Source organism: Conger conger, chromosome 14 (genome assembly GCF_963514075.1).
Source record: "Conger conger chromosome 14, fConCon1.1, whole genome shotgun sequence".
Taxonomy (NCBI): Eukaryota; Metazoa; Chordata; class Actinopteri; order Anguilliformes; family Congridae; genus Conger; species Conger conger.
In genome coordinates, this window is record NC_083773.1 from 16,656,324 (window position 1) to 16,682,416 (window position 26,093).

General features: G+C 44.1%; 1 protein-coding gene across 5 annotated transcripts in view; it reads left to right on the forward strand.

The window, feature by feature from the left end:
- Positions 1-26,093, forward strand: part of vgll4b (vestigial-like family member 4b) — a 39,725-nt gene that overhangs the window by 8,306 nt on the left and 5,326 nt on the right. For 2 of the 5 annotated variants that reach the window (XM_061219424.1, XM_061219425.1), the window contains exons 3-4: positions 18,501-18,684; positions 24,369-24,455. In XM_061219424.1, the coding sequence (XP_061075408.1) occupies positions 18,501-18,684; positions 24,369-24,455 (271 nt within the window). Of the gene's footprint in view, positions 1-9,767; positions 10,261-18,500; positions 18,685-24,368; positions 24,456-26,093 lie in introns of those variants that run through there. The other 3 variants (XM_061219422.1, XM_061219426.1, XM_061219427.1) reach the window with 3 other exon arrangements.

The window sequence follows — 26,093 nt, forward strand, 5'->3', positions numbered from 1 at the left end:
CATTTATTTCCGTAAAAATGTTATACTCTATAACGTTGAATAATATTATTAAAAAATTAATTCTAAATAAATGAAAAAAATGACAATCCTGCATCACAAATAAATGACAAAATAATCCTGCATCAGTAAAGCATTCAGGTTACTGTAGCAAGACCCATGTCTTATTCAAGCAAGTACTTCACTATTGGGCTACTGTCAAAAATCACACTGACCACCTTCAAAATTTAACTTCCACAAATAAAAGGACAATTTGCACCTTGGCAGTTCCCTTCTTTGGAAACCGAAGACAGTCTGTAATTTGTATGTGAGCAGAGTTTAAAGTTAGCCCAGACACTAATGATCACTTACAGCATTTAATTACCTTCCTTTAAATCAGTCACCACTGTGGCTTCACCCACTGATATTTTTCATGTTTAGTTTGGAATGCATTTTTCCCTTCCAAAAGCATCCTTCTTTGGGACTGTGTGTGGGCCACTCTTTCCTATATTTAGGAATTCGAAGCATTTCTCATGCATCACATTTGACTTCAGCCTCCTTTAGAATATGGCCCCAATGAGCTGTAAGCATGTGTGTGCAGTGTGCTGGTGCTCTTATTGTATTTTCATAACCAGAAAGGTTGCACATTAAGTGCCATGCATGTTATTGCTTAAAGGTAATGTCATAGTTCAGAATATTGTAAAGGGAAATAGAAATCTATTGGATGAAAATTACTGGTCTTAAGGGACTTGCCTGATCCCTAATGCACATTGCATTGACTACATGAGCTTTACTGCATTGCATTTTGTGGACTTGCATAGTAAGTGTTTTGTTCTGTGGTAAGCCCAACTAACTACTGTAATGTGACTCCTAATTGTACGTGCTGTATGCCACTGCAATGCATGTGGCGGCATGCAAATGTAATGGATTTGCATTTAAACGACGGTGCAGAACAAGATTTGTTGCAGTCAGTTTCTAACCAAGAAATAGGCCTGTTTTCTTGTTTGGCAAATGGCTACTGTGTCAGCACTGCAGCAGCCATGAATCTGGAACTTAACTTTTGTCATCTTTTTCAGAGAGGAGAGCCTCTGGGATTGTGAAGGAATTGTTTTGGTTTATGATAGGAATAGGTTTATGAGCTGGAACTACAGCAAGATGAACAGCCTCTGTTAGTGTGCTTCCCCCCATTTGAAATTTATGGCATTGAACAGCAGTGCTCTCCAATAGCTGTCTCCTCACACCTCAGCCTTGTTCTTTGTAGTGTAATGGAGTTTCCCTATGTCGACACCAGCTCATGCTCATACACATATTTTGTTTACAGAGAAAAAGTGCTGGCAGTTTTAGACTTAACCAGGATATGATCTGTCTTAACTGACATGGCTTGTAAATCTTCACTAAAGTTGAAGCCTGCCTTGGCTGCCGGCCAAGAATGCACCTTGACTTATATCCTGGATCAGTGTTAAGAACGGGTAGCTGCAGCCCTTAGCTCCCTTTTGGGTGGGCAGACATCTTAAAGGGCAGATTGGGGAGGAGGGAGGTCTGATTTAGGAACAGTGAGTGCTGAGGCTCATATCAGTACCCCAGAGAGAGAGAGAGAGAGAGAGAGAGAGAGAGAGAGAGAGAGAGAGAGAGAGAGAGAGAGAAGTGGGGGGAGGGTCAGAGAGGGCATGCTGCAGCTGTCTCACTGTATCTGGGATACCGTCAGCTCTGTTGCTTGTGAACCGTCAGGAATGCAATCTTCTGAACACCAAGCATCTTATTAGACAGCAAGGGTGTCTGTGGAATTATGGGAAAGAGGCGTGGGGGGGATGTGGAACAGGAGACACTTTGGCCTTTGTTAAGGATCCAGGGGAGTCTGTTTGGAGTATCAGTGCAGTGGAGCAGGCCAGGCCTGATCTGGTTTCGTCCACTAGCAGCTCCCTCCTCTGCCTCCTGTTGCACTGGCACCGGGGTCCTGTCTCCCAGCAGGAAGTATCGCATTACTTTCCCCAAACAAAGAGAACAAGGGGGACCCATAGAGGAAAGAGCCGTCTAACGTATTCTCACCTTTTTCAGCCATTATCTGTCATACCAAGTCCTTCCTTCAACGGTCCTGTGACTGCAATTACGTGATGTTTCTATGGAGTGCCAGCTGGGTGTGGAATTTTATATGGCCATATTCAGGATGCCTATTAGAGGAACTGATTTTTATCCTGTACGTTAAATATTGAGGTGAAGTATTGTGTGTTTGAACGTTACCCTATATGTTTTAATAAAAAGGTAAGATGATGCCACGGTTTTTCCTCGCTCAAAATGGGGCTTTGGTGGTGACTTTGCATGATAGCTTCAGGGGTCAGTTCGGCTTTACTGCTGCCGTCAACTTGATGCGTTGTTTCCATATATTTAGCTACATTTACAATGTAAAGTTCTGTAAAGTCTTCAAGAGACCCCCACAATGGATTGTGATGTAGGCTATAAGTGATATAAGTGTGTGACAAAAATAAGAAATATTTACTTATTTGTAATTAGTTCATAATTTGTTCATAATTTTGAACAAAGACCTGCATCCACACTGGCCCTTCTCTGATAAGATTGGACACCCCGGTCATTCTACAGGAATAGTGGATTTGTAATATATCTTTAAAATGCATTTCATTACATTTGAAAAGCAGTCAAAATGTTTAAAAACTCCATTAATGACCAAATTGTACCAATTGGACCATTTCTTGTTTTGCTGGGTTTCTTTGATAGACGGCTTAAAAAAACACTTAGGCAGACCGCATCAGGCAGTTGAATGCAGGAGAAACCCTGGGTGCTTGTTATACATTCCACTGGTTTCAGAGACGTGTCCTGGGCTTCTGGCCCTGTTCAAGGCTTCTGTCTCTCGCATGAAATAACCTCTTTGCTGTCAGACTATAGATTTCTTTTTTTTTTTCTTTTTTTTTTTGGGGAGGGGGGGGGGTTAACAGTTAGTTCCCTTTCTTTAGGTATTTTGATATTTCAGTTTTAGGGGCGCAGACTATTTGTGTGTGATTTACAGTGCCTGGTTCAAGTACTTGGGGGTTCATGGACAAAGGCAGTAAATACTGCAGCGGTCACATTAACTCACAAATAAAGAGATACAGTGAAGTCCATAACATTTGTGACAGACACATTTTTCTCAGTTATTATTTAAAGACAAAAAAAATTTCCTTAATTCTTAATAACCACGAACATGTCTTATAGTATTCTGTATATTCCAAAACAATATATAAAATAGCAGTATTTGCCTGAAAAAGTTTTTGTTTTTGGGCTTGGTCATTCACCCAATCTGAATTCAGTTCAAAATGCATTTCATATGCTGAAGAGAACTTACAGAAACTAGGCCTGAAAACAAGTGCAGTTCTGGACTGACAGAGCTTCACCACAGAAGATGCTCAGCACCTGGTGATGTCTATGGGTCACAGACGTCAAGCACTCATTGCATGGAAATGATATACAACGAAGTACTGCAATAATACTATAACCTTATCGGTTTTTGGATTGTGCCAGCTTTCCTTGAGCAGTCTCCAGGTTCCTTGTGTCATAGGAAATGGTTTCAATCAAACATAATTGAAACAATTGTATGTAGGTTTTTTTGATGGTGCCTACTTGTGATTATTTTCTTATTTGGCTATTTCCTTTGTAACCAGTTTTCTCTTATCCCTGATTTGTTTGTTGTTGCCTTAGTTGAGTCACCGGCAGATTTGCATCTTTCTGTGTAACTCCTTTGAACAGATTCAGGCAGCCATGTTAGGCCTGTCTGAACCTGATGTATACAACACTGGTAAGGCCAAACACAAGCAAATGTATGTGCGAGAATGTGCGTGGGCATACTGTATGTCAGCTTTTATTCCCAGCATGCACGTGGGCCAACACATTCTACATTATAGAATCTTCAGTTACACTTCTTAAGAAAATTCTAGAAAGACTTCAGCAGTGAGCTCCATCACTGTTTGTTTGATGCATTTAGCACAGAAATGTGACAATCGGTGACAGAAATGTCATACTGCAAAATTGCTCATCATTCCCCCTTGTCTTCACGGGATGCCAGAGAAAGGACTGTCCAAACTCCAGTGAAAATGGCCTGGGACAACACCATCTGTGTGCTGATTTTCCATAGGAACCACAACTACCTGAAGGTGACTTCAGGCGCTGAAGTTATTCTTCACTTATTTTCACTCTAAAGCAGGCCACCCCCTCCCCCAAAAGGTCTGGTCATCTGACAAATTTTTGGCTCGATGTACTACCCATGCTGTGATGGTAAAACTTAAAGTTGGCCATTCTGTGCTGACAATTTGTCCACGTTTACGCAGTGGGTGTCGTTAAACGTGAATGCTGTGGAACAGCTTGGTCTTTTGTATATGAAGACTGTCTCTGTTTCTGCGGGTTTTGTTTATTCTGCTGTATATAAAACCACATCCTTGTTCCCTACAGTGGTAATGTACTGAATTGTTGTATAATCATTAATCACATTGATGTGCTGTTGCTCAACACCGAATCAGCTGTACTGTGAACAGAGTGGCCATTTTTCGACATTTCCTTTAGACAGAATTGCATTTTATTATTAGAATCACAATTTAGCAACGCATTAACTATAATTCCTGAGTGATAAGCACCTGCAATTGCATTTAGTACTGTGTGGCTCCAGTAAATGGCAAGTCTGCCCCGTAAATGCTAATACGCTGAGCTGTTTATGATCATTTACACTTGAAGCTGGTGCATGAAAACTGTAGGTAATAAAAACTGTTGTATGTTTCACACACAGAAGATACATTCGTATCAGCCTATTCGTATTGATTAAGACACACAAGTAGCAGTAAAACATGGTTCTTAATGTTTTAAGCAATGTAATGCAACTTTTTCCCTCGAACTAAATGCTTGGAATGTTTTAAAAGCATGTGTCTGCATTGCCGAACCTGCTTTCCCCTGCTCTGCTTTAATGACACTTTTGCAACCCACTACTCTGGTACTGTCTCATTCTCGTCAGTCATCCACATTTGCTGTATAATGGTACCATAAATGCGCATTGCCATAAACTGCAGAAACACCTGTCGACACAACTGTCACTGGCTTATCAGCAGGTCCATGCATTCGCCCTGCTGTCAGACTGAAAAACGTGATCTTTGCTGATCCCTCGCCTGTGGTTTACCCTGAATCGCTGTATTGTACCTTTGCATTTTAACGGCGCTCTGTTCACACGCTGGTGATTGGGCCGGTCACACACTGTTGACTGAACCTTCCCAATTATACAGTGTTTGTGGGTCCTTGTTGTCTCTTTAAACTACCCACAATTGAAGACAATGGATTAAGCAGCTCACTGAATAGGGCCAGTGTTCAGACTTGGCTTGGATATTCCACAGAGTGTGTGAAATATGAGACAATGACTCATTAAAACCAATGAGAACCATTTTCTTAGCATTGAACAGGGGTAGGAGGGGGAGCTGGATGGGGTGGAGAGCAGAGGGGAGGGGTTTCGGTCCTTGGTCTGTGTGAATAGACCCTTCTAATCTCCTTTGCAAGTGAGAGTAAAGTTAGAGTGAGGCCTGTAATCTCAGTGATGAGAGGGGTCAATTGAAAACTGCGGAATTCATTTAAATAATCCCTTTTCTGTACTGTTTAGTTTCACCCATCGCCTGTATTGGGTTTAGAAATGCTGTGATCGACTGAAAGTTACCAGGGTTTGCAAATTTCACCCAAAAATGATTTTTTTGGCATACACTAGAAGGCTGTATACTACCTCTAGATTATTAGTAATGATCTATTTCAGTCTCTATGTGTCTGTGTAATGGCTGCAATGTGTGCGTGTTTGTATGTCTGCGTGTGTGTAATGGCTGCAGTGTGTATGTGTATGTGTGTGCCTGTGTAATTTCTGCAGTGTGTGTGTGTTTGTATGTGTGTGTGTGTCTAATGGCTGCAGTGTGTGTGTCTGTGTGTAATGGCTGCAGTGTGTGTGTGTGTGTGTGTGTGTGTGTGTGTGTGTGTGTGTGTGTGTGTGTGTGTGTGTGTGTGTGTGTGTGTGTGTGTGTGTGTGTGTGTGTGTGTGTGTGTGTGTGTGTAATGGCTGCAGTGTCTGTGTAGGCCCTACTGCAGGCAGTTGCATTATTAGTTGTAGCACGGCCAGGCGAACGGATGGCAGGGGCCTTGCAACCATGGCAACGCAGTAAGGCTGAAGTCCTCAGCTAAAGGGCTCGCTGCTTGCAATTTGAACACGTTTTTAGCTTGTTTTTTTTTTTTTTTTTTTTTTTTTTTTGATTCAAATCCTTGGCTTGCAGGCAGTGTGCCAATTACAGCACAATTCAAACAATGATTTTACATTTTTACAAATGTATTTCTAACACTAATAGATGGCAGTAGTGCATTATTTATATTTAGGGCTTGAATACCTTTTTAAATATAGGTTAGTGAATAAACGATTCCTTTGCCGTATTAGAAGGAAAGTTGTGCAAATATAATTATTTGGATATGTCTGGAGTCTCTGTGTTATACAGATTGAACTTCTAGTTGCATTGCAGTTGCTTTTAAGTAGAAATTAAAGGGAGTGGAGTCACAGAATATGAACCAGGAGACAAAAGGTAAATCAACACTGATGTTTTCTGTTTTGCGGTTGAAATAAGTGCCACACCCGCTCATTATCTCTGCCCATTATCTCTACCCAAATTCACCTCAAGGGAGTCGCCTCTCCGGTCTGACAATTTATCTTTCTGTTTTTCTGTTTTGGGTTTGTGACTGTGAATATTGGTAATGATGTAAAACTTTACATTAACACATTTTTCAGATAGAGTGTATATGTAATTACTGTTTTACCTGAAAAGCTGTTACCCAGTGAAAGAATAAACTGGATGCAGAATGTGTTGTGTTCTGTTGTGTGCGAGAAGTACACCTAACAGCTTGACTTGCCTGTTTTTCCCTAGGGTGAAAGTATATAGGATGAGGACAGGAGGGTATATGAAACAAACTGTAGTACCGAATAATGAGGAGTTGCAGCTTGAATTAAGTGCTTGCTTTTAGATGAGTAGATGCAGTTGTGAACTTTTTTGTATTCTTTCAGGGAACAAGCTGACATAGGCTTTTAACTACTTTTTTGTTGAAGCTAAGGTGGAATGACCTCCTTTGGAAATGGAAACTGTATCGAAACATTATTTCAGAAGTTCATGAGATTTAATTTTTTAAATATTTGTGGGGGTGCAGTCTCCCCAGACTGTAAGGACATTAGGCTAAATAAGCATGAAATAAAATGTTTTCAGGAGCAGTCCAGGTCATTACACTTCACTTGTTTTTCTTTGAAGTTTACTTTCATTTGATATATTCCCTTATAGTTACCTTGAATTACGTCAATGACACTTAAGTATAATCAACCTGTAAAAGGGACACCTTTCATTGTTCCTGTAAATAACGTACTGTGTAGACATGCGTTTGTTGAACTTGAAATCAGATATTTATATTCAAGGGTCATTTAAAGAGTAACTGCCAGCTGAGATTATGAACTTAAATATTTTCAAATGTTAGGTGGGAGTGGGGGAAGGGGTCTTTGTCAGGGCTTCAAACAGAGGTCTCAGCAGTGGTTGGGGCTGATATTCACTAGGGGAAAGGTCAGCTGTTCCGTTTAACTGTTAGACATGCATTTGTATGCACTTTGTTATGCAGTCTCTGAGGAGTTCCTGAGATACCTGTTCTGCAATTCCTTTGTGTCTACCATATGGGCTGGACTGGAATAAGCAACTGTACATGTACGCTGGAACCCTTTTGTTTTATAAGACTGTGGGAGCTTTCTCCTCCAGATTCTCCTGTGAGAACTTAAAGAACAATTCAAATAATTGTTTGGCTCTCAAGTGAACCTGTACCAATCCCACGACAGGAAAACTACAGTGCAGAAGGAAAATGCAAAGATGTTTCCCAACTGCAAACAGATCTCAAGCAATTCTGTTTCGCTGAATGGAGACCTGAAAGGAAGTGATTTGTGGTTGCTGTGCTTACACAACTTCTATAAAGTTAGAAATAGAGCTGTTTCTATGAAGCCTAACTGATCAGACATTGGTTGAACTTATAGCTTTGGAGTTAGCTTGCATTCAGGCATGATCAATTGGGTTTGTGTCTCTTGTGTTTGTTTGTTTTTTTTGGTACTGGGTTAGTAGTCAAAACAGCTTTCATGACAGGCACAGACATGTGCTTAGTCAATCAGAGAGATTTGTGCCAGGTTTTTAAAGCCACAACTGACTAAATATGTCCTTTGTATTCAAATCCTCACCCAGAACTTGTCGACACTTACAGGACAATACAGAATTTAAGAAATGGATTCTTGCTGTCTTGCTGCTTAAAATGGACAAAAAGAAAATAAACCAGTATTTTCCCTAATGGGCAAATGGTTGCTTGTAACTTCAAATTGTGTAAAATCCATTGCATAAGTCAGTTGGAAATCATTACAGCTGCTGATAGTCACATTTGTAAGGCTTTCTATTAGGTCAAGTTGATAAATCAGCAACTGCAATGTTTCAAGGATACATGCAGTGCTCACATTCATATTTTAATAGTAGCACCAGCATTGTTTTCACCCCCTTAATAGACAATAAAAGCTTTAGACCACTAGAGGGCAGTATAGTTTCACTACAGATTTCTCAGTTGCAACATCATTGCAATTGATTGGTAAATCGGTCACTAATAGCCAATAAAATTGCATGTTTACCTGATTATATTCTCCTGATTCTTTTAAGATGTGCTCACTTTCAGGGGTTGTATTGATTAGGAATTGTAACTGGTGGTAATATAGGCTGCATTTAAATGTGTTTAAAAATGTCATTTTATAACAATGTTTGTAATGCTCATTTAGATTAGCTCTCCTATCATTGTAACGTAGAGAAGCCAGTTGTTTTCCAACTTTCTTTTCAAAAATATTTTGAATATAACTTGATTACATTCAATTAATTCAAACCTTATTTCATATGTTTTGTATTTTTCTATCAAAATGTTATTGTCAATACAATTACAATCTATTCTGGGATAGACACGTCTCTTTTTAGTGTCATTTGGTGTAAAATGTTGTAGACATAGGTTGCTTAGGTTGTGTTTTGATAAAACAAAGGAATCATGAATGCATGAATTAAAGAACTAAGTAGTTTTGGAACTATGGTATATTTCAAACAAGCAAGGTATATTGCCTTTAAAGAATTGTTCACATAATTATTCTGATAATAATAATAATAAGTCCTATTTACGACTGAAATAATTGCACATTTGTGTTATTGTTTAGATGCATATATGTAGCGCCATGTTTATGTTTGGAAATTAAGATAAATTTAATTGGTATTACAATTACTAGGCTTTTAAATAGACAGATTTAATTCATATCTTACAAAGAATAGACCTACAGTATGTTAATTTACATACACACCAACCTGTGTGAAAGGTAAAATTTCTCTTCATATCTATTACCAAAAGCAAAAGCAAAGCTTGTATGAAAATGTGGCTCAAAGGATAAATAATTTATTTTAGTTATTTGGTGAATATTTGTATATGCCCGAAACTAAAATAAGTTTTTTATGTGTGATGTGTAATGTGTTATATGAACTATAGTTGTGAGCGTCTATCTGTTTGTAGCGAAGCAGGATTGAAAAGCCCTGAATGGACGCCTTTGTATTTTATGTAGCGAAGGCTGCAGCCTACTGCTTCCTGTCACAGAATTTTGACATAGCCCCTCCTCGTTTTTTTTTTTTTTTTTTCCTCCCCCTGTCTGATTTCTCGTGTTCGCTCCGGCCCTCGATGCATTGGGAGGCTGATCTTGTGCAGAAAAAATCCCTGACATTTGAGGCGCTCGAGGGATTTACCGAGCATGCCCAGTGGCCGAAGCCTACATAGAGGAAACGGGTGTACATACGAGTCATACCAAGCATAGCCTGCGTGTCAGTGCAGTCTACTTACAGCGGGCTGTGAGGAGAACTGGCGCGACCCTTTTGTCCCAAAATACGTAGTTTCGAAACACTTTAAGTTGTTGAAGAGTTTTAAACTTTTTACGGGGAACTTTTTAGATCCATACTTTAATCTAAAGGTTCAACCCTTGAGGGGTTGCAGTTTTGTTTTGCTCTGAGAAAAGTTAAAGGCTGGGCCTTTAGCTGTGGGAGTTGAATTCTCGAAAAGCTTGACCGGTCGCACCATTTCTCACTCTGCCTTGGTTGGAAGCAAACAAGCGGGTCTTTTTGCTATACCAATAAATGCTTCTTACGAAAATGGACCTGTTGAACTACCAGTACCTGGACAAAATGAACAACAACATTGGCATACTTTGCTACGAAGGTAAATAATTTTGGGATTCCTCTAAATAAAACGCCCGATAGAAGTGTTCCTTGTTGCCTAGGTAATGTTACTTTTTTTAACATTCGCATTGTCTGCAATTATTTTGAGTGTAACGTTACCGCATAGTATTATCGTATAATCCGAGTGACGTAACTGATGATAGCCGGTCCGATATCGTTGGAACTTTGAAGTTGTTGGATAGGCTGCGTTTTCAGTTAAATGTATTTTTTTGTTTGATAAATCGTAGACCAATGAAACTTGTGTCGTGTTTCCATTTGCTAACTTGTGGACTCGCTGGGGGGGCCGTAATAGTTTGTGAGCTAAAAGTTATTGTTACGTTTAACAAAAAAATAAATAAAAATTGTAGCTGCAACTACTGCGCTACTCGGCAACAAAAGGATTCCAGTGTCTAGTTTGGAACCCTGCTCGATGGCACTGTTTGGATTGGGGGCGGATACTGCTGCCTATGCTTATTTTTCGGATTTTAGGATATATGTGATGTGTTAGTGTTGATGGGGAGAAATCTTTACAATAACGATGGCAAATGGAAAATTAAATATTTTGTCTGTGTGCAGTGTTATGGAAAAACGTTAAAAGTCCGTCAAACTTCATCGTGTTCGTGGCAGTTGATGTATTTCACTGACATAGTCAATGCAAATATCTTGAACAAAAGTTTTTACGGTGACGATATTAGTAGACTACGTGCAAATCTAGAGAACTGGAATGGCTCGGTAGGCCTCTTTCAATGTTGCTATCTGGATACATTTGGCAGAATGGTTGCTTTCTGTTGGAACCACAGACCGTTGTAGAAGTGAATTTCGAGGTTAGGCCCAACTTTTTCAAAGTTTGGAAACGCTTAAGAGGAGGCTAACGTCACTGCCATTTTAAGAAGAGCTACCCCTGCTGAGGCCCATATGGTTTCTTGTGCCGTGCTTGGTCTGCCATATCGATATTGTTCTGACCAGTGCACCGGGTTATTCACTGAAATCCCCTTTTAACCTGTTATTGGTTGTCATAAATTAACGGAGTTGTAGCTATGTAACCGTTATTATGCATGGAGCCAACTTTGTGTTGCAGCTTATGCATGTTCGATGTATGCTTTACTAGTGTTTGCCTATTTTCTTTTTTTAATTAATAAAACTAGTGGGGTGCGATAGTGGTAGTTGCAGTGTTTATGAACCGTAAATGTCTTCTGTGTGCGTGTGGCTTGTGTGCGTATGCGCGTCTGTTTATAGGTGGTGGGGGGGCAAGCGAGCACATTCCATGTGTGACCAGAGACGTTAGGCATTGCTATGTAGTTTTGCATGTTGTAATGCAGCGTTCAGTTTTAGCAGCAGGGGTTGTAGATAGCTGTTGTATTAAAAGCGCCGCCAGGGGCCATGTTATCTGATGAATGCTGTGAGGCTCTGGAGTATGTCAGAGGCTGCAGGCCCCGGCTGAGGGGATCTGTACCCGGCCGTACCAGCCTCCTGTTGGTAGCCATCACTTGTCAGGGGACGGAAAGGCGATACACGCAGCAGTCTGAACCCCAGCACACGCGGCTCCTAGCGTGGAAAATAAGAAGCAGAGGCTCCTTTTGTTAAGAGCAACTTTGAAAACAAACATTGGTGAACCTCTCGAGCCAGGCCAGCTCACGTCCATTCACACCAGACTCAGGAAAGGTCTCCAGTAAAATTCGACTAATAAACTTTCTATAGTGAATTGGTCCTGTATTCACATTTTGTCCAAACTTTGTAAAGTTAGTGAGTTTTTTTAAAATTTTTGGAGATTGGGTGTGAGCCTAGTGACAGATTTAAATGTTTTATTGTTTTCCCCCTGGCCCGTTTCCCCGTCTCGTTGCTAAAACAGGCTTGAACTGTGGCTGGTGGAAACCTGGTCCCTCTCGGTATTCTCCAGCTGAAATTCCTTAGTAAGCATGCTGGGGGATTTGAAGTTTGACTCGGGGCTCTGGTGCAGTCAGTCAGAGCATGCAGGGTATCAGCAGGCAGCTTTGAACAGAAGCGCTGTGTCAGTTTAAAATGTCAGCATTCTGGGACCATTCAGGCTGGAGTCTCTCTGGCTCATCTTTTAATAGCTGCTGGGGTTAGCCTGGCTTCTTATGCACTTTCACATTGTTAGTTAATTCACTGTCCAGTCCGGCCTTTTGAATCGCACTTGTGTTTTTCCATAATGTTTTCAATGTTATGTCCGATGGCATATTAACACAACATTATTTTGTTGCTCAGTAGAATATAATGGCATTAGCTTATCTGGAAGCGCTTGTTTTTATTGTATTGATGTGGCAGTACGAAGGGAACCTTATGAACTGGCTTGCTGAATGAATTATTGATATTTATTTAAACCACCTCGGCAAGAAACACCCTGTGCGTTTAGAGCTGTCAGTGACTAAGTGCAGTACCCTCCTGTACTCTGTTAACATTAATCTCTTTCCATCTTGTGTAAAAAGCCATTTTACTAAATTGCTTACTATTTCAGCCGATCCAGTGCTCTGTGTTGGGGAATTGATTTTGTCTCTGATCGGTTTTTAAATTGTGACTATCAGCCATTTCCTCACTCCTCTCCTCGGCGTTTGTTTTCGCCCTCCGTTTGAAGAGGACAAGCAGGTCTCCCTCAAAACCGTACCCTCAGCGTTCTCACTTCCCGTGGACAGCCTGTCATAATCTGAGTGCTTTGTGTGTGTTGTGTTAGCTGAGAATTGAAGACTGTGTTATTTGGTAGGTCTTTTGGAAAAGGCTTTAACATCTTGAGAATTTTAGAGGATTATACTGCAATACCCCAGAGCTCTTTGTGTACATCCGGATCACTGTTCCCTCCCACCAGGGCTCTGGAAATGTACAGTAAAAACAGTCAACACTCAGCGAGAGCATCTGGCAGAGACTTGATAAGGTGTATTTGGCCCCAGCATATGCCGAGAGAGGAATTGCCAAGATTTGAGTTCATTTCCAGTGGCAAGAGCAACTTTGTTGGAATTGCTTAGATTCTTGCTGAAAGCTCAGCTGACTACAGCACTGCTTATGTAAAAAAAAAAAAGAAGTAAACATTTATAAACACTAATTTTAAACATTTTTGGTTTATAACCTAGCCTACCAGTGTCCCAATGACTTTTTGTGGTAAGTTAGTGAACGCGTACCAGACTAATTGCCAGGTGCTCTGAGCCCACCTTTCACCTGAAGATGAATGTTCTTTGCTTCGCCAAATAATGCTAAAGGCTTTATAAATGTTACCTGCATTACAGAGATGGATTGTAGATAATAACTTCTGTGATTGAGTGCCAGTGTTTCTCTGCTTCCTGCCTGTTGTATTTTTACTGAAGAAACTCAGATTCTGAGCTTTCCTGGCCTGGACACATGTTATTTGAGCTTATTCACTTAAGGTTTAAGAGCATTCACCCCCCAGTTTAGGCCTTCTTTTGCTCGTCCCAACAATGGCAAAAGTGTATCGTCACGAATCCCTTCACGGCTTTAGATAAGCTAGCAAAGGCACTGTGAAATGGATGGGAGAATGTGCCTGGTGGTAAAAAGGCTGCCACAGTGGGGCTGCTCTTGGGGACCTGCACTGAGTGCTCCTAGGCTGCTCTGGCCCGGGGAGGCTGCCTGAGAGAGGACGTCAGGCCTGGCCTGGCCTACCGGAATGTTCCTCCTGCCACCCGGTCACATGACCCAGAGACAGGGGATAGAAATACACAATTGCAGCCATTCCGGCGTACTCTGTTTGACATAACGTGCTTTGCTCTATTTTTAATACACCCTGGTGAATTATGGGGCTCATATGAGATCTGCTACAGCTGTATATGTTAAGTAGTGAAACGCTGCTTTAAATACACATGTGCTCATTGGGTTGTGTGTGCCGTTTGTTATGCTGAGATGTGACCGCAAAAAAAGGGTTGTTTTGTCATCCTGGCTGTGTGATCTTAGTAGTCATATTCAGAATTTTTCAGAATTCCATTTGTGTGTCATTGTTTACTTTAATTCCTTGAAAGAGTAACACTTGAAGCGAACACATTCCTGGCTATTTTCTTAGATTTTTTTAAAAGTTGGGAACTTTGAACACAACTTGTAGGCCCTAGCAATAGTTATTGTGCTAGGAAAATGCACAGATCTGATGGCAGCTAATGTGCAGTGTACACAGCCTGTTATGTTGACTTGTGTCCCTTTGTAAATTCAGATAGTGGTTGTGCCATAGGGACAGTATTTTTGCAGTTACTTTAGTGTTATCATCTCTTTGTTGTTTTACTACCAAAGGCATTTAATTGATGTACACAAACATTGCTTTTGGGCACATTTGTCTGAGTATCAAAAAAGTGTTTCAGAATAAAATTTGACTCTTGCAGCGAACACGAAACAAGAAACAAAAGCCTTAATTGAATCAGCTTTTGACATCAACATAACTTCCAAATAAATCAAGCGTTAGCCAGATTCTTTTTCCGACGCAAACTATCCAACTATCTTGGTCTTGACTTAATGTACTGATGTGTATGTCGCTTGCATTGGATTGTGGGCCACTGAAGAACTTCTATTCCCATTCATTCTGAGGTCTCAGTTATACATGCTGCACTATCCCTTTCTGCCAAGGGACCCTGGATCGACTTCTGAAGTGGTTCAGTTCGTTTTCTTAGTGGAAAATCCAACCATTCACTAGTTTGGGCACTGGCCATTTGATCCAGGACACAAATGTATTTCTGCGTCAGAGCTAGCAGATTCTGAAGGGCATCTCACATTTGTGCACTGAGAATTTCTCTTGTTGTTATGCATCTCTTATGAAGCCACTCACCCTGAATTTGATTGATCTTTTAGAAAATGTCTCTGCAGATCTGGAAATCACTGTAAAAAGCAGTTATATGCTTTAATTTCCTCCAAATAGCCGAAGGCACTTTGGTGTAATGTTCTCCATGTCACTGCTCTTTTACCCATTTCTGTTCTGCGCAAACAAATGGCTTAAATCTCCCCTTAACCACCGATATCGCTCCCCCATATTCTCCTGAGATCCAGCTGTATACTGACCGGATTAATGAGGAATATTCAGTTGCCCGCGTGTACAATTGTGTTTGTACAGGATTTATTTGAAATGAACGTCTTCCTTGGAATGTTAGCCTAAATAAGCTTAGTGAACAAACAGATTTAAAAAAATTTAGTCCATTTCCACAGATGCTTTTGGGTTTGTGTATGCCCAACAGGGTGAATTCCACTGGTATTTTTGAAAGCACCCCACCACCTCTTTCTGTTGAATGAATTAAGCAGGTTTTTGTAGATTACTAAAATGCTTCCACCAGTTAAAGACAGCTTACAGGGCTACTTGGAGGCTAACGTGGACATTACAGGGTAGTTGCTTAGCCCTCCCCCTGCCGGTGGCTCCTGGATACATTTGCAGTAGTATGGACATGTTGACGTCAGTGTTGACATCATATCGCGCAGAGCTGAAATTAGATCTCAGCTGCACACTTTTCCTGTTGAACCAAAGAGAAAAAGATTCCAAATTCCAGCAGACTCCAGGCCTATGTCACCACATTTCGGTACCTGGCATTGGTCTCTTCTGTCATACTTAGAGAAATGGGTTGTGTGCGTGTGTGCATGTGTGTGAGAGGAAAGAGAGAGATTGGCTGAGAACTGAAAGCTGTGGGTGGCCAGAGGGAAAAGTTTCATAGTGAAAGCCTGAAATGTAACCAAAAAAAAAAAAAAACAACCTATTGGATTTTGAGGTTACTCTGGATGAATGAGCTGGTGAGGAGGGCAGAAGTCCCATGCCCTTCTATCTTTCCCTCCGTCTCAAAAGACATTTCTGGAGCTCTCTGCTCAGGTTACGCCGACTGGCTGCCAAAAATATCATTGGCGAAGACGACTCGCCTGATTCTCCCTGCTTTTTCAGTGTGTGAAGAGCCCACGGGTGGGGGTGGGGGTTCACCTCCGTAACCCGATCTCATCCTGACTTCACGTTTGAAGTCCTCGCCTTTGATCATTTACTCTTAGTGCCTACCTTTCATTAGATCAAACGTTTAATGCGTCCCTCTCCCCACACAGATACAAATCTTTATGGCTCAAGAGTTTTTCTTTACAAAGGTTACTGTACCATGCGGCTTGGGACCAGCACAAGACTCCTGTTGTTTGGCTGCGTTTCTCTCTGCGATTCAATGCTGCTGCACACAGCACCCTGAGCCAGTGGGGTGTGTTGTAGTGCTGCAGGCTGTCGGTCAGTGTGGGCAGACGTGTGAAACAATGCAGGAATGAGAGGGAGAGAGGGGGCTGTACAGGCCTCCGTACCAGCGAGGGAGGGAGGCCCACACATGAGACTTCATTTGCCAACGGCCCTTTGAAATGCCCTTTGATTTCATGTAGGGGGTCCTCTGAGCAAACGCTTTAAATGCCGACTCTCAGATTCCACGCTTGACATGCGAATATCTGAGGGGAAAATGAGGGGGCTGGTTATAAGACTTCATTTGGAATTGGAAATTTAATTTAATCTTGTTTAATTTATTTTTCATGCTGAAGACACCAGACATGTTTTGAATTTTCCCGATGGCTGTTAAAAAATATGAAAATGCTGCTTCCATTTTGTTTGAGTGTGTTTCCTCCTTATTTGAAATGAACTCGCTGAAAAATATTGCTTGCTCTGTTCACATGTGCTCAGTTCAGCTCAGCTCCTGGCTTTGCTGTAGTGAAATGGCTGAGTCTGTTCACTTGTGCTTGGCTCCTGGCTTTGCTGTAGTGAAATGGCTGAGTCTGTTCACTTGTGCTTGGCTCCTGGCTTTGCTGTAGTGAAATGGCTGAGTCTGTTCACTTGCTCCATTTGCTGCTCTGGCAGTGGGGTGATCAGCTCTGCTGGCAGTAACACCGGGGGGAGGGGGGAGTTTGATTCCTGGTGAACCCTCACATCCCCTGCAGCAGCTGAAACCTTTTGAGGGCAGTTGGTTGCTTAAGAGAAGCAGTATGTTCCTTTGAAACTGATTCTTGCATTATTTGTATGTCACAGAAAACTTGGAAATAAATTGCGTAAGCACAATGGACCAGAGTAGATTAACTGTCCTAGATTAGCAGCTATATTCACAATGGCCACCTCTATTTGAACACTTCATTCTTCAACTGTTGCAGATAAGCTATCGTGTGTTGGGCTCCGAGCAGAGGGGTAAGCCATAAACGCTCTGCTGAGGCAGTCTACAGTCTTCTCTATTACCAGCCCTCTCTCCTGCCAAAACAATGATGTCATCCCTGTTGCCATGGAGTGCGGTCAGACGAGCAGGGACATGCTAGCCCGTAAAATGGGCTGCTTGTTTAGGAGGCTTCTCCCTGTTAGCTCTCTTTGTGGGGCTTGTTTTTGTTCTCTGGTTTTATTGATTGGTTTTTCTAAGATAGATATAGGGCATTATGTGAATCGATTTTGTTTAAATGCTTTTCTAAGAAAATTTTGAATCCCTCTGTTTCATGTTTGATGAACATTTTCAAACGTAAAACAGCTGTGGTGGCTGAAGGCGAAACGTTGAAGGAAATTACATTCGTCTTTTTGCAAATGTAATTTTAAAGATGTGTAGCCTATCTATTTCTGAGAGTGGCAATATTTTGGTGAGGAAAATATAACTGTTTGGATAGTGGTCTGCAATAATGTCAAAAACCCCTCATTTGTTACACCAATATTTACTGTAGGAGAAGTAGCATTCATATTTTACTGAATAAACACTTTTAAAAGCTAAATGTTGAGTTTTTGCTGAAGCTTTCCCAAGTGGAAAGTTCCCAGTAACTGCGACTGCCAGTTGTAATTTTCCTGTACACACTGACTGTCCTATAAGCTGCTGTACCTAGCCCCCTTCCATTTTGGAGACATGATAAAATGACATTTGCTGCCCAAAATGTAGGCTATAAGTAAAATTAAAAATAGTTTTTGGTGAATTGTAAAAGGATGCAGTCACCCATTTTAGTTTGACACATTAGGGCTGTATGTATATAACTAAATCTCTTTTTCTACTTCTTGTTGGTGTATTTTTACAGCCTAACCTTATCACTTAGCCAAATAATTCTCCTCACGTTTTATAGGCTCATTTCAAGAAGGAGTATACGAGAAGAACAAAGCGAAGCTAGGCTGCAGTAAATGTGATTTGCGTCAAAGTTGCTCTATAAAAAGCCGCGCTGTATAAAGGGAGAGCAGTTAAGCGTGTGCTGGGTGGCGACTGTTTTTACTGAAGGTTCCCAAATGATTGGGTGGCCTCACTGCTCTCCTTGCAGTCTCACAGGAAATGGCGTCCTCTGTGTTCACAGGTGAAGCTGCGCTCCGGGGGGAGCCCAGGATGCAGTCCATGTCGTCTGCTGTCTCCAACCACCGGACCGGGCCCCCTCCCATCAGCCCCAGCAAGAGGAAGCACAGCGGAGACCAGCCTGACGACGACCTCGACTGTGACAACGAGCACGTGGCCAAAATGAGCCGCTTGTTTGCGGCCCAGCTGTAAGTCGATGGTGTTTGATTGTCATACTGCCTTCTCCTTAACAGGGTGGTAAATGCACACACATACCTCGGCCTGGCCTGCCTGGCTGTGTTGGGATTAGAGGAATGGCTCATAGGAATGTGCCGGAATGTGTGCTTTTGTAAAGGCTGTGGTGGGAGGGTGGCGGTCTGATTTACGTAGCTCTGCGGGGGAGGCCGAAAGCGGTGGGAACCCCCGCAGGTAGCGGGAAATGAAGAAGCGTTCCTCCCGACGGTGCTCTGGCGGCGAGGAATGCGCTGACGGTTGGCATGGAACTGAGGCCCAGGATTCCGCGCATTCCAGGCCCGCGATGGCGGCACATGTTGCGCCGCCCTCCCCTCTCCCCGGCTGTTCCAGGGCCCTCCCTCCGTGCGGCTGTTCCAGGGCCCTCCCTCCGTGCGGCTGTTCCAGGGCCCTCCCTCCGTGCGGCTGTTCCAGGGCCCTCCCTCCGTGCGGCTGTTCCAGGGCCCTCCCTCCGTGCGGCTGTTCCAGGGCCCTCCCTCCGTGCGGCTGTTCCAGGGCCCTCCCCTCTTCTCGGCTGTTCCAGGGCCCTCCCTCCGTGCGGCTGTTCCAGGGCCCTCCCCTCTCCATTACATTACATTACGTTAATGGCATTTGGCAGACGCTCTTATCCAGCGCGATGTACAACAAAGTGCATACCCATAACCAGGGATAAGTGCACTGAAAGACCCTAGAGGGAAGTACAATTTCAACTGCTACCTGCACAACAAAGATACGGACCAGGGCCTATTTGATTTCTTTTTTTTTTTCTTTTTTCAACACGCAAATGTATGAACAAACCCCTTAACTAGCCAAACACTGCTTACCTAGCCAAACTAAAAATACCGATACACAGAAAGTAAATCACAAAGACAACAATTATGGTTCACAGGGAGGTGGGGAGGGACGGGGAGAGGTGCTGCTTGAAGAGGTGCGTTTTCAGTTTGCGCTTGAAGATGGGGAGAGATTCTACAGTTCTGACCTCAACGGGGAGTTAGTTCAACCACCGTGGAGCCAGAGCAGACAGTCGTGAGCGTGAGGTGAAAGTTCGGAGAGGGGAGGCTGAACGAAGAGGTCTGGCAGGGGTGTAGGGTCTGATGATTTTTTGTAGGTAAGCTGGGGAAGACCCCTTAACTGCTTGGAAGGCTAGCACCAATGTTTTGAATTTGATGCAAGCCATGACAGGCAGCCAGTGGAGGGAAGTAAGCAGGGGGGTGACGTGAGTATTTGGGAAGGTTGAAGACCAGACTCTCCCCGGCTGTTCCAGGGCCCTCCCCTCTCCCTGGCTGTTCCAGGGCCCTCCCCTCTCCCTGGCTGTTCCAGGGCCCTCCCCTCTCCCTGGCTGTTCCAGGGCCCTCCCCTCTCCCTGGCTGTTCCAGGGCCCTCCCCTCTCCCTGGCTGTTCCAGGGCCCTCCCCTCTCCCTGGCTGTTCCAGGGCCCTCCCCTCTCCCTGGCTGTTCCAGGGCCCTCCCCTCTCCCTGGCTGTTCCAGGGCCCTCCCCTCTCCCTGGCTGTTCCAGGGCCCTCCCCTCTCCCTGGCTGTTCCAGGGCCCTCCCCTCTCCCTGGCTGTTCCAGGGCCCTCCCTCCGTGCGGCTGTTCCAGGGCCCTGCGAATTCCGCGCATTCCTGTCCTTGCTCAGGCTCCCTGCGTTTGGTCATGAGACCACAGACATGGCTATTTATTGTTAAATAACTCACGGCGGTGTGAGGCAGAGCACCCGGGCCAGTTCATGGCCTTGGAATGTGTGTAACAAATTAGGATCCAAGTGCTGGAGTCAGACCAAACAATGATGGCACACAGAGCAGGGAGCTGCTTCTGCAGGCTGCCGCGGGCCACCCGTCCCCAGCAGCTCCTCGCAAGCTGGGGCCCGTCCCAAGCAAGCCCGCCGCCATTTTCATTCCATAAGTCCCTTCCGGGAATATCACTCCACCTTAAGTATATGTCAGTTTTGAGCTTCAGTGTTGTTCTGGTGAAGTCAAAATGGGAAGGTTGGACTGGTTGTAGCACCTGGTGCATCAAACCGTTAATGGGAACAGAGTAATAACAGGACAATGGCACAGCGTGTTTAAACTGGGTCACTTCACTGCGTGTTCCACATGAAACTTGGAACAAAGGGGCGAGGGGTGGGGGGTAGATGAAGATTTGTTCTCTGCATCTCAACTGCGTGGTCAGCGTAAACATAAATAACTGTTTTCATCAGGGAGTATAATTCTCCTTCCTCCTCCTTCAGGTCTTAGCATTGTGTAGTCTCCCACTGCCCCTCACAGTGTGAAGAAAGTGCTTAGTGTCTTCTGCCCTGTTAACATAAATTAACCTTTTTTTGCAAACCCTATTTTGTGTAGTGTGGTTAGAATTAGTATTCATTTATGGAGGAAAAATAATTTGCTGACAGGCATGTGACGTGGGGTGAAATGCTATATTGTGTGACATTCAGTGCCCACGCACCTATGGGTGGAAAGCAGTTCTGAAGTCGTAAGCAAATGTAGTCCCATTTGAATTGCCCTGGGGCAAACCGTTTAGCTCACAAAGGCTAATTGTATCGTGACTGGTAACTGACATTCATTTAAACCTCTGAGCTGACGCATGGGTTTTTTATCGAATTTCTCTGCCCTTGGAGTCGCGCGGGATTGGCTGGGTAAACACGGCAGGAAGACGAATCTGTCTCTGCTCGATGGCCTCGTTGAGGATTCACACCCAAGTACAAACAAAAGCCCTTCAACTGGAGATGTTAATCTCCCAATATTCCAAACGGCAATTAAGTCTGTTTACCCTGGCAGATTCTCTGATCCTTCCCTTCTGAGTAATCGTGTTAGTAATGCTCATCAAGGAGAGGTAGATGGGAGCTTTTTGCCCACAGCTGTTTCAGGCCCAGTTTGGTGAGTGCCTCTCTTTGTTAATTGTTTTCTCTGTGGAGCAGGTAGCTGACACCAGACACTGCGGATGGCGGAGGATCAGGTTTCTATTTTGATTCTCCGGTGAAGGGCAGACCCAGACAACAACCCTACTCTCCACTCTGTGGCTCACTCTGCTTCACACCAACTCTCAGTTACATCAGCCCAGAACAGAGCTGCGCTCTCAAGTTTAAGAGCTGTGTTCTCCATTGAGTTTAACCACAGAAGATGTGTAGGAGTTTTTCTTGGAAGCCAACTCAAACTGTAGCGAAGTGGTCATGTTCTTTTTCTGACCCGGGAGGATTGTGGGCTACAGATCTAACAGGAATTGGAAGATTTTCTCATATAGCCTGGGTATCTCTTTGTTCTGAAGAGACTGAAAGGAATATGAGATCAGAGCGATATGTTGTTTTTGTACAGGCCTGTCAGTGGCGAGGCGTATTCTCTCCTCTCGGTGTGGTGATAAAAGCTGGTGCTGGGACCTGCCCTGTGCTGCTGAGTGGGCTTCTTGTCAGGCCGAGGCCATTTTCTCATTTTCACAGTTGAGCTGAAAACAAAGGTCTCCTTATCCTGGAAGCCTGCACCAGCCTGTCCCCCCTACAGCCCCCCCCCCCCCCCTAAGAGACCTTCCCCCTACAACCCCCCCCCGCTGTAAGAGCCCTTCCCCCTACAGCCCCCCCCCTGCTGTAAGAGCCCTTCCCCCTACAGGCTCCCCCGCTGTAAGAGCCCTTCCCCCTACAGGCTCCCCCGCTGCTGTAAGAGTCCCTCTGCTGTAGTCCCGCTCCCCTACAGGCGCCCCCGCTGCTGTAAGAGTCCCCCCCCCCCCCCCCCCCCAACCCCCTGCAGGCGCCCCGTCTCCAGAAGAGTGCCAGATATCCTGCGAGCAGAGGGACTCGCTGCTGTAAAAGTCCCCCCGTCTCTCTCCGAGCTGGGAAGTCGCTGCTGTAAGAGTCTGTTGGGCTTTCAGCTGGGAACCAACAGAGCAGTGCTTTCTCATGGCTCATACCCTGGGCCAAATGCAGAAAGTGTCCTAGCGCTGCCAAGGTGGCCAGGGCTGAGGAAACTCACCGTGCTCTTATCCAGATCTGTCCAGTTAAACCCATTCTCTTTCATGTGTGTTTCTGGTCTGGCTTTTACTCCCTCTTCCAGCTGTAAATGCCTGTCCTACATGTTTTGTTTTCATTTCATTAATTGATTTATGAAGATAATTTAATATGGATAAGACAACACATGCACTATTAGTACTTAAAGTTGTAAACAAGGTTCCATGCCTGTAGCCTGTTCGATTATGTTGCGTACATTAAAATTTAATGTCCATATCTAACAAACGATTTTAACATTACTACGAACTGCTTAGTTACTTTGTTAATAAAAATAAATCACTCTGTTTATTATAAATAAGTAAACTGACTTATTTGGCACTACGAGTAATGAAACCCATCTAGATCGAAAGATTGTGTAGAAACTATTTTAGGGAATGGTCAGAGAAGCTGGCCATGTAAACTTCATTATCATGACCAGTGCACATGCAGTCTATTAGTATTCCTCTTGTCTGTGTCGGAAATTGAACTTTAATTGTATCCTTATTTAAGTTCCCTCAAATGAATGCCTGGAGTTCATAGCAGGCTTGGGTGTATTAGGAATCAGTGACTCACAGAGCAACAGCAGTACATTGAGGGTTTCCTGATGGAGCTGTGGTATGGGTCTTTGGCACATTTTGTGTACATACAGTGATGTACACATTAAACTAGCCCCCCCCCCCCCCGGAACTCGTTTGTAAATAAAAAGTACACTTCTACACTACTACGCTTCACTACTGGCAGAAGAATGCATAAGATCCCGGACGAGCCACCTGGATCAGTCAGTGTGCGGATTGGAGGGGACTTGCAGCGTGAGGCTGTGTTTGTATCCTGCGGTCTTCTCTTCCACTGCTTGATTTCTCCCAGATGTTTCCTGAATCTTACAGGGTGAGGCTCCAGTGACTTCAAGGCAAAAAAGAAAAAGAAAAAAACGAAATAGAATAAAATAATAACTTAAAACCAACCCAAGATTTTGAGGTTTGAAACTGCAGTCGTCTTTAGTGGTGAGAAAAGGAGGCACAATCCGTTAGTAACAGAAACTGGTCTGAAACAGTCTGCTGATATGTGCAGCTCTTGGCTCTTCTTGGGTCCCCCCCCCCCACTTATCTAGTATATTTTTCACAATAATAAGGCGCAGGCTAACCATGAAAGCAGGAACAGACCCTCTGACCATTTCGCTCGTGGTTCACCTCTCCGGTGCTGTTGGTCCTCACAACCCTGCATATGGAGTTTCACTGTTTCACGGGAGCCTCAAGTCCACACAGAAAGCATAACGTGATCGCAGCCCTGTATTAAAGTCCGTGTTCCACCCGTCCCAAGTAGTGTCACGTTTATCGTTCTCTCGGTGCGGGTTTTTTCTAAATTCTATAATTAATGGATCGCCATAAATAACTGCTCAAATTGTTGCGAATTGCGTGCTCCGCATAACCAGAGACCATGTTTAAAAAATGTTTAAAAAAACAGTCGTGTGAGCCAAGCTCCGGAACGTACTACGCAGCGCTGGCAGTGCTAACCCCTCCGGCCCCTCCTTTTGAACCAGTAGTGCCAGCGACTGCCATTGTAACTGTGTCCTATCCACCGACGCCATAGCTACAGCCGGCAGCCCTCCACACAGCTCAATTGCACAATGGGGAATAAAGGTACTATACTTTTATTGTGAAGGGGCATACAACCTTTCTTTTTTTTTTCCACCAGAGAGCTTGCCAAGCTGCAGAGGCCCCCGGCTTTCTTGTGGGAGGATGCTGGGTTGTCTTCATGCGATTTGGCTATGATTAAAGTTAGGTTAGTACCCTTTTTTTCCCCCGCTTATCCTTTTATTTCATCAAAACAGATGGAAGCCTGGTGTATTGGTCTGCTGATTGAAAGTGGTCAGGCAGTGTTTTTGGGTAAAGGTAGGGGCAGTTACTGGCTGCACAGATAACACCCCCTCCCCCCTCCTCTCTGCGGTGTGCTCTTACAGCTTGCCCAGAGCTGCCCAGAGCTGCACACAGCAGGCCCTGGGGGGATGAAAAATATGGCTGTTGTCTTACCCAGAGTTAACATGTTCAAACTGGCCTCTGGAGCTCATTAACTCAGAGTTACTTTACATCAGAGAGAAGTAAAGAGTGTGTGTGTGTGTGTGTGTGTGTTTGTGCTTTTCTGTGTGTGTGGGCTGCTTTTCTTTCTTGGTAAGAGGCCATTCTTTTCTGATCACATATTGGCTTATGTGAGGAATATTGAGTTGAACTGTGTTGTAAGGGTCTTTATTTGGTCTCTGTTTCTGATGTTTTCCTGTGGATGTTTATAATGAGGGGGGCTTGAAAGCCTTTCTTTAATGAATACAGTAGCTACTGGAATTGGACTCGCTGCACAACCCTGCATAGGGGAATTGTTTGACCTGTGGAATGGACTAGAATATGTTGCCCCGAAGAGGTTATTGTCTTTGGCTTTTTCTAAATGCGCCATTATCTTCCTGGGAATTGTTGGCTGCCTCTATTTGCAACTGTGGTTGTGGCTGTGGAAAAAAAACCTGTTGGCCAAGTTACCAGCAGATGAACTACACCCGTCTCCACAGGAAGTCCGAAGTTGAATGTCCCGAGCGAATGGGCAGATACGGGGGCCGGCGTTTGGAATAACAGAGGAGTTACGGTGAAGGAAGGAAGGAAACAGTCCCTGCAGGTCTCTGATCGCCCAGGCTGCGCGTAAAAGCGGCTCCTTTCTCTCCGCTCGCCCATTTGTTACTCGCTGAAAGACGTTTCCGGTGAGCGTAACAGTGCACCGCGCATGCTTTCCTTGCCAGTCCCGTTGCCTAGTAACTGACTATTTCAAGGACTCAAGCCGGCAGGGCTCGATTCTCCAGAACCCCCCCCCCATTCCTTTTACCACTCCAGCCATCTCCGTAATCTCGCTCTACTGAATGTAGATAATGCAGGGGCATTGTTGTGGTGCCGCATTTCAAAAACATTTGATTATTGAAGCCAAAGCAGGGATTTAGCTTATACCAGGTTTAGGAGACTGGGCGTCTGTCCATCTGTGGTTGGGAGTTTGTGCATTTTTATTGGTTCGGTTGTGTGTGTGGTGTCTCCAGCTTTGGTTTGATTGGGTTGTGCGAGTAGTGAATGGTGCCTGAGGATGTTTTAATGAAGCGCACGTCCACACAGTGTGAAGGTCATTGGGACCTGGTCATAGTGGTGCACATAGGGCTCATTGTAAACTAATCAGCATTGGTGTTTGTTTCCCCCCCCCCCCCCCCCCCCCCCCTATGCTGTGTGCTAGACGGGCCTACTAAAAGGTATTATGCCTTTGCCCTGGAGCAGGCCTGAGGAGGAGCCCCTGGCTGGGCCTCTGAGTGTTTTGCTGCAGGGGGAGATGCTGGTTCAGGAAGGAACCGGCCGCGGCCCTGCCTCTTCTCCCTCTGACGCAGAGGCGCCTCTCGCGCAG